The sequence below is a fragment of the Zingiber officinale genome, chromosome 2B (genome assembly GCF_018446385.1).
Source record: "Zingiber officinale cultivar Zhangliang chromosome 2B, Zo_v1.1, whole genome shotgun sequence".
NCBI classification, from domain to species: domain Eukaryota; kingdom Viridiplantae; phylum Streptophyta; class Magnoliopsida; order Zingiberales; family Zingiberaceae; genus Zingiber; species Zingiber officinale.
In genome coordinates, this window is record NC_055989.1 from 111,397,948 (window position 1) to 111,415,517 (window position 17,570).

The 17,570-nt window shown below is 36.1% G+C and overlaps 2 protein-coding genes across 2 annotated transcripts; one reads left to right on the forward strand and one right to left on the reverse strand.

The window, feature by feature from the left end:
- Positions 1 to 411: 411 nt before the first annotated feature.
- Positions 412 to 897, forward strand: LOC122046811 (putative glutaredoxin-C14). The gene has a single exon (XM_042607705.1). The coding sequence runs from the start codon at positions 500 to 502 to the stop codon at positions 809 to 811; it is 312 nt and encodes a 103-aa protein (XP_042463639.1). The 5' UTR covers positions 412 to 499; the 3' UTR covers positions 812 to 897.
- A 237-nt stretch (positions 898 to 1,134) lies between these two features.
- Positions 1,135 to 16,228, reverse strand: LOC122046810 (probable serine/threonine-protein phosphatase 2A regulatory subunit B'' subunit TON2). Its single transcript, XM_042607704.1, has 12 exons — positions 15,908 to 16,228; positions 14,532 to 14,623; positions 14,218 to 14,280; positions 13,976 to 14,074; positions 12,293 to 12,451; positions 9,231 to 9,302; positions 9,000 to 9,132; positions 8,826 to 8,890; positions 7,707 to 7,782; positions 5,996 to 6,097; positions 4,730 to 4,922; positions 1,135 to 1,646 (listed from the first exon to the last, which is right to left on the reverse strand). The coding sequence occupies exons 1-12, from the start codon at positions 16,059 to 16,061 to the stop codon at positions 1,409 to 1,411; spliced, it is 1,446 nt and encodes a 481-aa protein (XP_042463638.1). The 5' UTR covers positions 16,062 to 16,228; the 3' UTR covers positions 1,135 to 1,408.
- Positions 16,229 to 17,570: the final 1,342 nt, after the last annotated feature.

Here is a 17,570-nt window from a genome sequence, read left to right on the forward strand (position 1 = left end):
TCACCGGTCCCAGCGAACACAATTATACCATACTATCGATCACAAATGGTCCTCCAGATGATAGAGATCTTCCATGTGAGCATGTCTGTTGTCCGACCATACGCCACCGAGTAGCACATTTTATTCTCTTCAGCATATGCATCTTCCTGTGCCTTGAGACATCCCCCGTACGCCCATAGCAATCCCAAACCATAAAGAGAGCGAATTGGGGAATTAGTTCGATCCTTCTTATCGAAATGCAAGCCACTTTTTTGGCATCAAAGCTGAGAGTGGAGTTCAAAATATTCCTGCATGTGTTGGCCACATCTGTATGTGCATCTGAACCAGAAAATAAATCCTTTGACTACAATGTCAACTCCTATATCTCCATCTCCCTATACAGTTGATATTCCTAGTGCAACTTTCGCGCAACTATATATATATGCAATTCAAACACAATGCTAGTCCCACAGCTAGCTACGACTGAGCAACATCGGCCGACGATCTGAGTCATAGCTGTATGGACAAGGTGATGAAGTTGGCGTCGCAGCGTGCGGTGGTCATCTTCAGCTTGAGCTCATGTTACATGACCTACAGTGTGAAGAGCCTGTTCAATGATCTCGGAGTCAATGCCATCGTCCACGAGCTTGATCAGGACCCGCGGGGGGCGGAGATGGAGAAGGCACTTGTAAAACTGTTGGGGAGGAGGCCAGCAGTGCCGGCGGTCTTTATCGGTGGCAGGTTTATTGGCTCGACAGATAGAGTCATGTCGCTGCACCTCGGAGGAAATCTTGTGCCCTTGCTAAGGGAAGCAGGTGCCCTATGGCTCTGACCATAAACATCTGCCGAGGCTTTCGTGTTACCCGTGCTTTTGCGGAATGTGAAAATAAATCATAGAGCAACTTTAGGGTTCGTGTCGATCATCAGTGCTAATCGAGATATTGTATATATCGTAAAACATGCGAATCCAGTTGGAAGCATCACAATCAAGATTGAAAGCAATATGGTGATCAACTAGATGCTCATTTGAGTTCTCAATACGCCCGCCTTCAATCAAGGATAAGAGAATAATGGTAAAGTGAAGACCAATAAGATTCGACACTGGAATTTGTGCACTTTTGTTTATCAACAGGATGTAATTTTGATTTGATCAGATAATAATAATTGTGAACATGCCATGAGATGCACAAGAAATTCCATAATGCCGACATGAATTGTTTGTTCTAAGAGAAACAGGGGAAGCCTTAACAATTTTATCACAAGTCCATCTTTTTTGGAACAAGAACAACACAAACTGCCAGCAGCATTACGACCACTTCGAAATTAGTATTTTAAAAAAAGGTCGCAAGATAATCAATTCATGTAGTCATGGTATTACAACTTAAACTTACATTCCAGCAGGTAAACTGGATTAGTCCGGTTATGAAAATTATTCTTCCTCTGGTTCTTCTTCTTCCTGGAGTAGGTTTTCCCTGTTGTCATGGGCCCAAAAACCGCGTACATCCATGAGCATGCTAGCAACTGTACCACCTTGCTTACAGGTGAGAAGGTCAGCAAGGGTGATCCTAAGAGGATCAGCCGGTTTGACCATGTCCCAGATTTCATCTCTCACATCTTCAATACACAACTCGTAGTTCCCACCCTCGATCCACTTGTGGTGAACATCTCTGCCAACAACACATGGTGAGGGAGAAGTTTCAAGAGCAGCAAGCAGGATAGGCTCAAATAGTGCATGGAAATGCGACAGATGCTTGTTTCCAAGTACATAGATTTTAAGATACGCCCTTCTATTGGACAAAGTTTTAAAACATGGAGAACTTCATGGATAATTGACAGTCATTGTTATCCATTAAACCAATTTGTTAATATGCCTAATGATTTTTCACTTGCGTAAAATAGATCCTCTAAAAGAAAACCATCCACGGTTTTGTGCATGAATGTAGATATTTTTAGGTCAATGCGGTTGGTAGCCATGTCAACCTTAGTAGCTAAGGACCAAAGCAAGGAGAGAATAAGTAACAAATCAATTCATCATGGTAAGGTGAATGTGCGCCCTGCAAATATCTTGTACAGAGTGGCCATTCAGCCACGGCAATCAGATGACTCTTGCCACATCAGTTCTCTCTTCACACCTCCAGATACCCCTCGAGGTCTTATCAGCTTCCTCCCCTTATACTCATATTGTTGGATGTTAGAAATTCTAAACACCCTCATAAACTCTATAGTAACTTCATTAATTTCTCTTATGCTCTCTCTCCCTTTTAATCTCTCAAGCATGCATACTACCAATCTTTAACATGTATTGTCACTTATCAAAACAAGTTTGATTGAACTTGTGCAGTGTTGTAAATGCCAGTAGGCGGTGGCGGGAAGCGATGTCTAGGTGGTGCCTAGGCAGTTGAATTTTTTTTATACATAATATTATAAATAGTCATTATTTGTCATGATGTTTATGGATAAATAAGTTTCATACAATACAATTTATATAAAATACAAATTAATATATAAATGCAACTAACAAGATAATTAATAAGAATCCATCACTATTAATACTAAAAAAGTAATATCATTACTTTTACCAAAAGCCTAAGTTTAAAATTCAAAATTTCAATCCAACATGACAAGTCATCAAGAACTAGACTAAACATAACTAATTTTCTAAATTATCTACACATGTACCATCAATTACATCCATAATCCTCTCATTGTCAAACTCAAAATCAACATCTTCTTCATTCTCCTCCTTCGATGTATCTAAATTCTCATCAAGTTCTCTAATAGAGATGTTCCTTGCATTGCTCCTTGGATGTATTAACTTAAAAATAAAAAATTTAATCTAAATATTTAAAAATATAAAATTAAAAAATATTTTACATATATATATATGTGTGTGTTAAATTAATGGAATAATTTTATTAGGCTTTAATTAAATCTATTTAAATTATCTGAGTTGATTAAATCATTAATCTAAAGTTATTTAATCAAACCCTAAGTTAAAAACCTAACTTCGTCCCTCTTACCACTGTTTCGGCACACACAATGAGTCTGACGCATGGCCGAGACCACGCGACCAGCAGGATGCGTCATTGGGACCGCGCGACTTGTCCTGATGCATCACCGAGCTCGGGCAACGCTTCCTGCCCGTCTCTAGGCTCGGGCGATGTGTCTAGGCCCGTAGTGGGGCTCGGGCGATACGTTCGGACTCGTCGCGGCCCGTCAACACTAGAGCCGTGCTTGTGCCTAAAGCGTTGCCTAAGGCAAAGGCAAAGGCAAAGGCCCGGCAAGCCGACACAGTAGCCGCCTCACCCACCCACTAGTCTTACCTCATCTTTGACCGCCTAAAGGCGGTCACTGTCTGAGGCAAAGGCGGCGCAGTTAATACCCACCTCCCATTTAGGCGGCCGTCTCAACTGCCATTTAGAACACTGACTTATGCTCAGATCCACCTTCATTTGTCAATAACCCAAGCAAATAAAGTAAATTTTGGAGACAACTATTATTTTCTTTCTCTTCCACATAATTGTAACTTGCAAGAACATAGATATAGTGTTATAAGGTTTGTTTATACGCTAGCAGTCACATGATAGGCGAAACATCCAAAAGTAGTATTCCAATTATATATTCTTTACTCATATTGTGGACAACAAAATTTATAATGCATTGACATCGCCAAAAAAATAATGGGTTAACTCATAAACCTTGAATCAAGGTATTAAATCTCACACCATCTCACCCGTACCAGTGAGCATAACTTTGAGCCAAGACACTAACACGGGCTGAGTAGCAATCCTTGGAACCTTTGACAGTGACTTTCTGCAGTGATTTCAAAGGTGATTTTGATGGTCACCATGTCTTCAGTGAATTTCCAGGTCGGTTCCTCTTCCTCCTCATTCTCCTACTACTGATGCTGCAAGAGTTCAACAGCAGCAGCTTCTTCATGTCATGTTGACCAGCACCACAATCAAATGCTAGCCGGGAAATAGCTTTGTTCTGGCTGGAGTTGATACCTAGCTCGGAACAAAACTTTAAACCTTGACTTGAACCTTCTACCCAACTATCTAGCTTAGAAAATATCCTACCTAGTATTTTATATATCTAGATTAAGTTAACAAGGTAGATTACAAGGTAGTAATCTCACATAACCATAGTGAAATACCTAGTTACATACCTAATCCCAAAATTACCTTTTTTGTGTAAGATGGATTTTGGTGGGATAAAATGCTAGTCATCTTCTCAGATTTTGGATTTGGCATCTTACACGGTTAAAATGCTTACATAATATAAACATGCAAAACTTCCATGTCATCAATTTCACCTAGGTTAAGTAAAAACTAAATGGCAAGATAAATTTGTCAGGCATTTCAAATTTTTGCAAAAAATTGCAATAACTGCTAGTTGCATAAAAATTTGTAAGAAATCCTAGTTGAGGTAAATTAATTAACTCAAGAAAAAAAAGATGCTTTGCTACTGTTCGTGTTGAGATTTGATAATTCAAAAGGAGGGCTAGCAACAATACAAGTTTAAAAGAAACTCTCATTGGCCGAGTACTCTAGTGAAATGTCACATTTTGAGGGTAAAATAATCATTATGTGGTGTAAGAGCCAGATTTAAAGCTTGCATTTGGGATGCATATAGCACATCCACATAGCTTGATATAACTCATTTGTGCAGAATGCATGGTTTTGTACACGAGAACGGTAGTACTTGTAGAGGATGCACATGTAACATAATAGCTATTAATGAAAAGAACCTGAAGAGCATATGAATATCAGCAGTGGTAAGATAGCCCCGCCCTTGAAGATCAAGACATTTGAATAAGTATGTTAATCCTTCAGGTGTGTCCTTGTTTTCCAGGGCTAAAACAAAATCCAGAAAGCTTTCAAAGTCCATCTCACGAGTATTAACACCTCCAGCTTTGCTTCGACGTACATGTTCATCAAAAACTGTTAAGAAAACAAAGCAGAGACAGGTCAGGGGACATTTTATTTCATGGGTAAATTTCTGTGCATCAAATTGTACAACATTTCAGTTAATCAATATAGTATCTTTATTCTGGCATTGTGGTAAAGGAGATAATAGTGTTTTGCATGAACATTGATGTTCTCAGCTGCCTGGTATCTGTTATTTTTCAAAGAACCAACTAGTCTAACTTAAGAAAGCACAATGTTAATTAGGCGACAAATGAAATCTGAATCAAAAGGTTTCTGATAATTAGAATGTTTTTAGAATTGATAATTTGAATTAAAAATGGAACTACAAGTACTACTCCAAAACCAGTCATTGTCATAGGTGGCTTCCAAAATTTTGCTGTATGCTTCTACAAGTGCTATTGTTATTGACAAGCTTATACCTAGGTTAGTTTGAATGACTACATTTGAGTCCACGTGTGACTATCAACACCCATCACATAGGCAAACTAGACAAAAAATTAAAAGCTTCTTATAGTTTCAATGTTGGAAGAAAAATGTTGAGAATTGCATTAGGTGGGTCAGAAAATATTCAAATAGCCAACCCTGAATAGTTGAGACAATCACGAGTTGATGATGATGTTGTTGCAGTTTTTGAACATCTCAGTCCTATCTTACTAATTCCTGATAGAAGTCTCTATCCAAAATTACTTGCATAGTGTCCTTTTTCAACTAATGAAATAAAGAAAATAAGCTATGGCATGATATTTCATAGAAATTGACAGATGAAGCAAATTGACAAAGGCAAATTGCACCAATGAGTGATTATGCCCTTTATTTCTTACTTTGGTTCTACTGAAAGGAAAAAAAAACTAGGTGACTAGGCAATTAAAGAGAAATTGATTTTCTTAAAAAAAAGACAGCATAAATTTTCTAAAAAACCTCATCCTCTTTTTCAAGCACATACATAGGGATATAGTTGATCAAAAACAAAGATATAAATGAAGTACAAGGTCATAGAACAGTATTGCTTTACAAATTCTAGTTACAAAATAATCACTAAAATGATAGGTACAATGAAATTCAGTAATCAAAGGTTAGAACAATACCTCTCTCAATAAAGATTTCAGTTAGTGTTGCATCAGCATATTCTTTGAGCTCTTGCTTACTCAGAGTTCCATTCTTGTCTTTATCCAGGGCAATATACATATCTGTGGAATAGAAACACAGTAATGTAACAGATTTAAAATCATTTGCACCTTAAATGCCTTTATTATCAAGTTAAAAACCAATAATTGCAAGTAATATCCATCAAAAACACTTGTGAATTCCATATCACTCGCAAAATGCCAAAATCAGCTTAAACAGATTGCATTGGCCACAGTAATAAATGATAAAGCTATCAATATAAGTTTTGGTGATATGGACTCATGATGGAGAAACTGAAAATTGCAAGTAATATCCATAGTGACATATCACTTGCAACATGCCAGCATCAACTTAAACAGCTAGCATTGGTGACTGTAGTAATGAAAAAGCTATCAATAAAAGTTTTGGTGATATTGACTCATGATGAACAAACAATTTTCTACAAGGGAAAAATGAAAAGGCACTGCATTAGTCAGACAAAGATTAGATCCTTACAATGTTAATATATATATATATATATATATATATATATATCATATTATGTAATATGTTCAAGTTGGGGGATGAATAACTATCCTTTCCACGTGTATCAATTCATAATTTCACAGCATTTACCCTTCCAAGCAAAGTGGTTTTTTCATGAATAGATCATTTTTCATCATATAGAAGCAATAATATCGCCCAAGGTAAGCCCTGAATAGTCATGCACATCCATAATATCTGATTCTGGATAATCTGAATTATTAGAAAAGGTATTTCATTTTAGTGTAAAACTGAAGTCCATGATAGATATTTTAAGATTCTATATCATGGTGTGTTCTTGCAAAAACTGCTGTTTTGGCGTATTCTTCATTGTTTTACATCTTTATTGGGCTTCTAAAGAAGTACTCCACCTCTTGGTGCAAGTTTCTACAGATAGGAAGAATGGGATGGTGAAGTGTAATGTTGATTGATTTACAATCCAATACATATTTCTTTTTTATTTCACCATAATTTAAAACAATCAAACATGAACCATAGTAAACATTAATATCTCATTTGAGTTAATCTGAACCTCCTTTCCACATTATGCTGCTGAACTGTCATCTGACAATCGGCAATAGTAGTAGAATCACCCTTTAATAGAATGATAGGCACTTTGTACTCTAACAGGTAACTGATAGTTATAGAAATATAACCATGGAAGCTATCCATGTTTTTTAAACAGAATGAGAGACAAAGGAGTATTAGAGAGATGTATCAACAGTAAAAAAGAAATAATTTGTGTATTAGAAGTAAGCCATATAGAAATTAGACCAACATATCTAATTACTAAAGAACTGAACTTCATATTCACCATACCATTGGACGTATGATAAACCACATTCACTTATCTTCACTGACTTCTGGTCGTACTGAGTCTCTAACTTTGAACAATTATTAGTTAACTCAAGCGTACATAATTATATGTGAAGATTGGGTCCTTGTGACATGATAAAATAAGCTGAGAGCAAACATCAAACAAAGAAAACAACTGAAGCTTAAAAGCACATGAATTGTCAACCAAACTTGATAGGTCTTCTCCAATCAGCAAAAGAATATCCAACGTAGAAGATGAGAATTAACAGTATCTGCTACTTACACTGCAATAAAAAACAGTAGCAACACAAGAATCAGAAATGCACAACGTACCACATATCCTCTGAGCAGAAGTTAATGAAAACCAATTTTCTGCCTGCTCTGTGTCAGGAACTTCCTCTTCACTTTCCTAACAACAAAAAATAAAGCGAAGTCTATTTCATACAACTAGAAGTAGAATCCAGCATTGACTTTCACAGCTCCAAGATGTGTAATTGATAGATCTTAGTGTAGCATATTTGAGAAAACAATTGCCATCATCATTTGTTAAAAACTGGTTTAATATCTCCAAATGAATCATTTACAAATCAAATAAAAGCCCCATTAATGCACAAGACGCGAGTAAACAAATCATCTGAGCATTGATGTCTGCAGTTACATTTCTACCAGAATTTAAGCTAAAACTACATCTTGATCCCTAGGCATGGATGAAGCATATGAAAGCTCATCATGGTACCACTGCGACTCATACTTAAAGGAAAGATTTACTTTCATCAGTTGAACCCTTGCCTGTATTTTCAAACCATTGGACTACAACTAATTTCATGAAATCTCCCAAAGTAGAATAAAGAAATAAGTTCTCTTAGTGTCAAGATGTTGTACTACAAACCAAGAATAAGATTCCAAAGAAAAATAAATCAAAGTTTATGTCATCTGTGGTAAATCTGTCAAGAACACAGGCCAGATTAATATATTGTATGTAACCTGTAAGCTTAAGGACCAAAGAAACCGGTAAAAATTCATTAAATGGTAATGTTGGGAAATGAAAGTAAAATTGATCAAAGCAAACTAAAAGAAAAACTGTCAAAGATGACACCAAAGTTAGGCTAGCACCACCTATTTTTGATTGGATATTAAATGAACCCTAAAAAAAAAAATCATATATCATATCAACTAAATATCCACCATGCCTTGAGAAAGAGTACCAAGTGTTGCATGCCTACTTTTCACAATAGGAAAATCTGTGCAGGCTATTGCAAATTGTTTGAAAACAAGAAAACTAAGAAGCAGAAAAACAATATTCTCCGAGCAAACAAAAGATGGTAATATACATGGACTTGCATCAATTACAGTGCAGATCTCTAGAAAGACAAGATTATATAATTTCGTCATGGATGACTTAAAAATCATGGTCAAACTAAAAAAGGCAGAACCCTGCAGCAGACAAACTACCTGGTGAAGTTCCATGAGCTCCTGGAGACAATTGCTAAGCAGCACCTTTTTTATGCATGCTTTTCCTATGATTATTCAAGAAAATCCACATTAGCATTTCAATTTTCTTTAGTAGAAACATGGAAAATCCTCCTGCAACATATTCCAATTAGAACAAAAGTTTGATAAGAAAACCTCGCCTATGAGGATCACAAAAGAAGAAGAATTTCCGTGCAGCTATGCGACAATACATCTGAATAAAGGCTTCAAGCATATCACGAAGTTGTGCCAAATTAGGAATAAGGCCTTTTATATAAGACTCCATTTCCTGTAATCAGTTACCGTGATAGTTAAAATGGGGGTATAAAACCAAGATCTTTAGATCAGTTGCCATTTTGAATACTCAAGATTAAGTTTATTTCATACATGAGGTTGAAGAAAACCATCAGAATCCTCATCAAGCTCACTCATATCAATTCTTGCCTGGGTAAGTGAAACCTGATGCAAAAAGAATGAAAAGAGATGGTGCATGAACTTCAGATATCCCATGAGAAAGTTGAGGTGAAATTATAACTAGATTGGAAATTAACAAACCATAAATGACTGGTTGACAATAATATGAATACACTTTGTATTTACAAATTGTACCCAAAGAATTACTTGCACATAATCACTTGTTAGTAGGGTCATAAACTGTATTAGGATTGTGAATTTGTGATGCACATTTTTCCTCAGTTGTCAAATAGAGATTTGAGTTATCAATAAAAGTAGACAAAGTATTAACAATTATGTTATAACTTCTGTTAAACAAAAAATTAAAAAAACTAAATTAAAACTTCCTCAATTATTTCTTTACCTAAAACACTTTATTATCTTGCCTCTAGATTTACCCAAGGCAAATGTTGGATTGTGAACTAAGATAAGCCCTAAGTTCCGAGATTTATTCATGTAAGAGTTTGTCGCACGTGGTTTTTTTTGCTTCAATTATTTGGAAGCTCTTTTATTTACAATTTCCAATTAATTATTAATATATTCATTTGTTTAATCATACTTGTTTTTGCATGTTAGATGAGTTAGCTTCGAATTGTATCAGTTGAAAGTGCCTTGTCGCACAAATTGACAACCAACACACAATGTCGATGGAATTCTCATAACAATAGCTAGACTCCATCGCACACATTAGGATCAAAAGGGTTAATAAGCTCTATGTTACTCATATTTAGCTACGAGTATTCGACATGAGTATGGATCAAGTGTGAGACACATCATTTTCTCTAAGTTAGGATACAGGGTTTCATTTAAGAGAGTCCAAATTTAGTTATATTATAAAGATACACATTATAAGTTATTAGGTATATGGCATATTATCACATTTTAAAAAATTGTTCCATATTGAACGGGATAAGCAAAAAAATTTACTCCACCTATGGACACTAATAGGAAAGCACTCAAGACATGTGATACATCTCCCCTCATTTTTCAATAGCTTACTAGTGACGATTCCCTAACTCTATGAGCATTGAAGACGGGTGGCAAAGGCAACCGGCAGAAACTTTTCATTCAGAAACTCGTAATTATTAAAGTGAATGAAAAAGGATAACAATTCAAAGATAAATAGCTTCCCTCTCTTATCCTCTTTCCTCCTCTTCCTAATTTTCTTTCCCTTTTCCTCTTCTACTCCTCAATGCCCTAGCACCGCACCTTGGCATGTTCCAATATGGCACAAAACTTTCAAATTCCAACACGGAACCGAAACACTAGGTTGGAATGCGATTTAAAACCATGCATTTTATATTATATAAGTTATATAATAAATAATATTAAGAACCTTGGCGCAATAGTAAAGTTGATGTATGTGACATGTTGGTCACGAGTTCGAGTAACAATCTTATGGAAATATGCTCTTACAATGTAGGGAAAGGTTACATACCAAAAGACCTAATGTGGTCTGATCCTTTTATGTATTGGTGGAAACTTTGTGCATCGGGCTGCCCTTTATATACTACAACAACAACAACAACCAAGCCTTATCCCACTAGATGGGGTCGGCTATATAGATCCTTTTACGCTATTGAGCTCTATCTCCTACTATATCATCATTTATACTTAAATAAATTTTATCTTATTTTATTGTTGCTAACCAAGTCTTTTTTTGGTCTTCCTCGTTTTGATATGCGTGTTTGTCATAATTTCACATCACCAAACTGGAATATTTATTGGTCGTCTGAGTACATGCCTGTACCATCTTAAATGTGTCTCTCGGAGTTTTCTCTTAATAGATACAACTCCGACTTTCTTTTTAATGCTCTCATTTCTTATTCTGCCCTTTATATAATAAATTATATTATATAAGTTATATCTTGTATTATATATGAGTGACATAAACCTAATTAACTCTAATCTACTCAACATCGCCTTCTTTGATCCCCTTCCTCTCCCTCCCAATTTGACACCATCCTCACTGGAAAATGGTACCCACTACACAAGCATCTCATGCAACATCACCTTTGATGTGGTATGTGACTTGATCTCTTTGCAAGTCCAAAACAATTTACCAATTAAGGCTATCCCTTTGTATGTACATTGCAAGCTGCTTCAAGGATTTAAATTTTTTTATTCTCATCCCATCTTCTTATTCCTTCCATTTTCTACCTCTTCCTCGAGTTTGGCTCATCATACTCATTTACATACCCATATCCGGATTGTGCCATGTAGACACAGGTCATGGGAGGGAGTGAATGCGAGTTCAGGTAACAAAGAATAGGCTTGTAGAGATACATAATCCCACATGCCATTAATTCGAATTGCCATTATCTATAACCTAATGCACAACATTACTTAGTCTTGATAGACAAGCGATAAGTTGGTAGTCTACATTTGGTGTAAAATATCAAGATATATTACATTGCACAATGTTCATCGGCTTATCCACATTTCTCGTAGCCTCATTCTTGTTTGTAACATATCTATTTATCCAAGTCACCCAGCTGCAGCATATATCAATATGAGTTGATGTAGTTGAATCGAACTTCAAAGCTTCTCTGACGAACCTTAAAAAAACTGATGAGCATTCATACAGATGCTAAAATTCAGTAGCATTACAATTACCAGTGTTCAGTTTACACAAATAAACCTCAATGTAATAAGTGGAACATGCATTAAAACACGCATCTACAAAATAGAACACAATCATCTATTAGTCAGACAGATTTCAATCTAAAAGTGTAAAGAGTTCTTAGAAAAAAGAACCCAATGAATGCACAAGTGGAAGAACAATAACTTTTTAAACACATGAAGATAGAACAGGTAAATAGGAAATATAGTGTACAATAATGGTAGTGAGTTCAAATAATAATTTCTTTATGCAATGGAATAGTAATATGTATTGGCAGAAAATCAAGACTACTAGAAAAAATGTTCAAATTTTCTACATTCATATTTTTTAGATAAAGAAAAAATTTGTGTGATACTAAGGAAATGAAAGTTACCGTTCGCATCACATATAGATAGAAAGGCAGGATGGCAATTCTGCCAGCTTCATCCTTTTCAAACTTCATGAAGTTTGAAGGGCTAAAGAATCTTCTGCACTTAGCACCAATTTGCTCCGTGCAAAGAGAGGCAATGTGACAGAAATCTTCATAGTTCATCTGTAGGGGGCAGTAATCAAGACATTGACTATCCATAAAAATATATGCATATAAATCATCTACAGCATAAACATGGATAACACATGTATTCAGATGAATAACTGAGATAACTAATATCATACATCTGTTGCAAATATAGAATAACATTCAAATTGTAGCAACTATATATACGAATCTTGTCCAAAACTTTTCAACTGTTAATGATTGAGGAGGTTGTGATATGAACTAGTATGGTTCTTGATACGGGGAGTATTAGAGGCCTCCACGTATGCCAAAAAGGTCAAGAGTCCCGTTGAGATGGAGGTCAAAGTCCAAATGGGTCAACTCGATCACTTCCGGTCGGGCTAGGGGTGGCCAATTGGTTCAAATAAACCAAGACACTCTGCCCCACCGAGCTTGCTCATCTCCATTCGATTCCGCCGACCCTACACCCTCCGCGTCTCCGCTTGGCCTATCCATTTGCATCGAAGATGATAGATCGACATTAGGAATGACCATCGGTCGGTTCATCCAACTCCTGGGCACAACTACCCCAACACACTACTCGGCTCAGTTAAATCAACTCGCCCAACTCCTCGAGTCGATCCACCCAACTCCTGGGGCTCAGCTCCCCCAATACACTACTCCGCAAAGTCGAATCAGCTCGCCTGACTCCTTTAATTGGTCCACCCAACTGGTGGGGCTCAACTCCCCCAAGACACTGCTCCGCTCAGTCATATCAACTCGCCCGACTCCGCCAGTCGATCTACCCGACGCCCTACTCAGCTTCACCGATCTAACAGACTCGTGTCATTCAGCTCATCCCCACCGACTCGACTTGATCCTTCTTTACTTTGTGTGTCAGGCTCTGTTGCCCAACTATTTTATGTCTTATGGGCTTGTGTGAACACCTGGATTGGCATAGCACTTGGGATGGCGGGTGGAGTGTCAGAGTGATTGTCTGATACGACGGAAATATAGCGATGTGATGTTTCCCAACTGTGACACAACATCGAATTAATAAGGAAAAAGGTATTATTTCTTCTTCAGCAGAGCTATAAAAGGAGTCCACTCTCGCGGGCAAAGGTACGCATACACGCACACATATACACACTTTTCATGTACTGTTCATCTTCTCCTTCTCCCACACCAGAGATTGACTTGAGCGTCGGAGTGGACGAGCCGAGGCAACCCTGGCCTCCATTCTAATCCTCTTATTCTCCCTCTCTTTCTTGCAGACTTTAAAGACTCTCCTGGTGATTGACCTCCCTTTCTTCGGTGTACAACGACTTTGTCAACACAGGTGATAGCTCACCGGTGGTTCACCCGTGGAGGTCTCAGGCAGGAACAGTTCTGGGTGTGGCTAATATCGTCTCAAAAGGACAGGACAAGAGAACAGTTATTTGGTACCAAATCTAGAATAAAATATAGGCATTATCATGCCAATAATTAGTAACTAAAAGGATTATATAGCTGTGTATGCATATTAATGACAGATTCCGCAGGGTGGGTACCATAAAAGAGAAATCAAGAAGATATGTTCACCTTTTCAGCTCCAGTCGCATCGTCAATAACACAATTTTCCCTTAAGCAAACCCACATGGCATCCAGGTCATCAGCATTAAGTAAAAGTTCTGATTGCTTCTGTACAATGAAAGCAAACAAAAACAGAAGTTGAGTACATAAACAAATTGGAGGCATCAGGAACCACCAATAAATTCTCATCCTTATGACTAATTAGAATCTGAAACTGGACTTATAATAGCTAGAAGATAATGACCAAGCACCTTCAAGAATCTACATTTTGCCAATCGCTGAACCCTATGACTGATTGATCCCTCTTCAGGCTTCTGCTTTACAAATGGAATATATTATCTCAACAAAATCTCAAAAGCTTATATAAATAAAAGGAAAAATAGTTTGTACAGTGAAATAAATGCAACTAGGTATGAGGCTACTGTCAATGGGTGGTTGAAACATTTGATGGAAGTAATGAATTAAGGGAACAAGACCCAACATGCTATCTACTTCTGCATTTTTATCAAATAAAAGACAAGAATAAAAGACAAGAAAGCAATCTGGAAGATATGAACTGATGTGCCTTTTTATAGAAGCTAGGAATTGAGCCTGATTCAGCATTTTTCTTTTGTCGCTCTTTGAAAATCTCCAGCAATATCCTCTTTGTTTCCAGCTCTGAAAATTAAAATGGTTGTTCAGGAAATTTCTTTATTCATGTACAAGAAAAGCAAATTCATACAAAAATATCTTGCATAAAAAATTAGAATGATTATTTATATTTTAAACATTATATTATCAGCACAAGAAAGTAAGTAGCCAAAATTTCCATAAGTGAAGTGTAAATAGAAAAGATATGAAGAAATTCAACACTTTAGAGGCAAAATTACACTAATTAAAGAGCCTTTTAATTTAATGAAACTGATATCTGTGTACTCTTTTTGCTTATGTTACTCAAACTCATCCGTGAATATCCAACACTGGCATGGATTTAGGTTTCATTTACATGATTTTAAGCGGAGATATGTGAAATTGTGAGAAACTGATCCAAATTTGAGGCACGGATATAGCAACACAACAAATCTTGAAAAATTATTGACATATTCTAGCTTATATGTTGTTACTTATTACAATATATATTTAGTAAATATTGCTAATAATTTAAACCTCCAATTAATATGCTCTAACTTATACGTTATATAACCAAAGTATAGAAATTAAATGCCACCCGATCCCTCTCCATGTGATGCAAGCATTGCCCTCTCCTGACAATACAAGCAAGCCCCATCACCCTCTTCTCACCACATGGTCTTCCTTGTAGAGACACAACAACAGAGTTATGACTCCTCGTCGTCCAGTTCAGCTTTTTCATCTTTTTCTACCGCTTCCACTCCCACTCCCCCATTTCTTCTTCTTTGATTTTTCCTGTTTTTCTTCCCCTATAGCTCATTTTTCCTTCCTCTGCTTGATTCATCTGAGGAAACAAAGGAATCATAATTGAGCAGAAGGGAGGCTCGATTTAAATTAAAAAAGGAAAATAAGTTCTCCCTGCAAATGAAAAATAAATCGCCCTATGACTATAGTCTTCTAAGTTTACACCCGGAGCCCTTTGTGTTCGTCAGCAACTATCCAGATTCCAAAAGACCTTAAACTCCACTAGTCATCGTAATTTGGCAGCATTAACTCAATTATTGCTATTATCTTGATTCGCATGTCGAGTCGTTAGAATGGGATAATCCATTTTAAGTTCAAAATCCTAGGGCTAAACCCAAAAATACAAATTCACCTGATCGAGTATCAATCACCTAATTTGCGTGAAAAATGTAATATTTACCAAAAAAAAAATCTCTTATTTGAAGTAATTGATACGATCAGGTACTCCCATATCTCGCTTTTCTATAAAAAGACTTTTTTTCTTGTAGCGGACAGCAAAAATAGAAATAGGAACGGAGAAAAACTAACCCATGAGGGCTTCAGAGCCGAGGCCAGCGCCGGATCCGACGTACCGGCGAAGGTTTCGAACCCATGGCATGGAGGACGCGGACGGGATCTTCTTCGGCGCACCAGCATCGTGGCCGACGCCGATACCTTCTCCGTCGCTGGCGCCGCCGTACATTGTCTCCGCCGCCGCGACCGTGTAGCTCGGCGCTTTCCCCTAGTCGTAGGCACAGGGCATCGAAGAACGGAACTAGTGAAGGGTGCTCTTGACTGGTTCGAAGTGCCTTCTGCTCCTTGCTTCAGATAGAGAGAGAAGAGGGCTAGAGCAACTCGTTCTTTTCCTATTTACTTCCAGAATTTTCTTAAATTGAATTTTTTATGTAATTTTTTAGTAGTAACATTTTCATGGTACCTGTCAAAATTTTCTTATCTCGAAAATGCCCTCCTGATTTTAAAAAATCGCATTTTACCTCTCAATTACACTGTACGGCGTACGCCATTAAAAGACTTAACAAAATCCTAATATGACAATCTCAACCTCCTTTCTTAATATAATCCTAGTTTGCCATAGTATAAGAATTTATATCAGCTAATATATTTTTAAAAAAAAACTTAATTATGTTCAAAAAAATGAAAATAATACATCATAAATTTTTTAAGGTAGAAAAATTTATCGGTATGGTATTTAAGTTTATTAATATCAAATATAATTATATAATTATTAAAATAGGAGGTGACGATAGTGAAGATGAACAGGATAATAAATGAAAATATTATAGAGAGTCAAAATTATAGGTAATGTGAAAGTTTAACAAATATGTGGATGAAATAAGAAAGAGGAGCATAAAAAAAGTTAATTAATAATAAATAATAAGATAAAATTTAATTAAATCTAAATAAGCATATAGTAATAAATAAAGTCTAATGATTCGAAGGGATATATATATCCGATTCCATTAATTTTGTAAAAAAATAAAAGTGAAATTATCCTAGTGACTCTTCGTCCCCCACAACTGCCCCCATGCCATTAGGAGAGAATAAATCAAGAAATCGAAGCTAACTATTACCTGGGAGGATAATTTTTTAATTTTTTGTAAACTTATCATGTGATAACAAATTCGACTATACCTGAAAGTTATTGTAACTAATAATAATCATCACTCTTTCTAAAAATTAAATGTAAGATATTTTTAATCAGTAAAAGATTAGTTTTTTATATGTTTAAAGAAATATAAGATGTTATATGTGTGTATATATATTCATAAATTTTTAATTAAAAACATTCCTAAGATGGATTTAATTAATATCATTACTCCCCATGTCTATGGTATTTTCATAATGTTCTATATCATAAATTTATTCTCCCACCTTTAGTCATTTGTCGACTATAAGTTGATCCTATGATTTATCTTTCTTCGCATAATCTAGAGATAAACTATAAAAGATAACTGACATGAGTGTAATTATTTTTTAGTTATAAATTTATTGTACACCCATCAAACATTGCCATGGTGATGCTTTTTTTCTCTTCACATCTCTCAACCTCTTTTTTGTCTTGTCTTTTTTTTTATTATTTTGTAGAACATGGAGTACCTTGCAAGTCTTAATGCATTAACAGATTTAGTTTTTTTTTTATATAATCTAGGTATTCAAGTTTTACAATCTAACTAATTTTGGAGATGATAAA

Bases quoted from the DNA above. Each gene is read 5' to 3' on its own strand.
- LOC122046810 (XM_042607704.1), bottom strand. From the start codon at position 16,061: ATGTACGGCGGCGCCAGCGACGGAGAAGGTATCGGCGTCGGCCACGAT. The intron at 9,303-12,292 runs GTAACTTTCATT...TTTTTGCATCAG, and splicing joins ATCTATATGTGATGCGAACG to GTTTCACTTACCCAGGCAAG. The intron at 4,923-5,995 runs GTATTGTTCTAA...TTTTCTTAACAG, and splicing joins TGAAATCTTTATTGAGAGAG to TTTTTGATGAACATGTACGT.
- LOC122046811 (XM_042607705.1), top strand. From the start codon at position 500: ATGGACAAGGTGATGAAGTTGGCGTCGCAGCGTGCGGTGGTCATCTTC.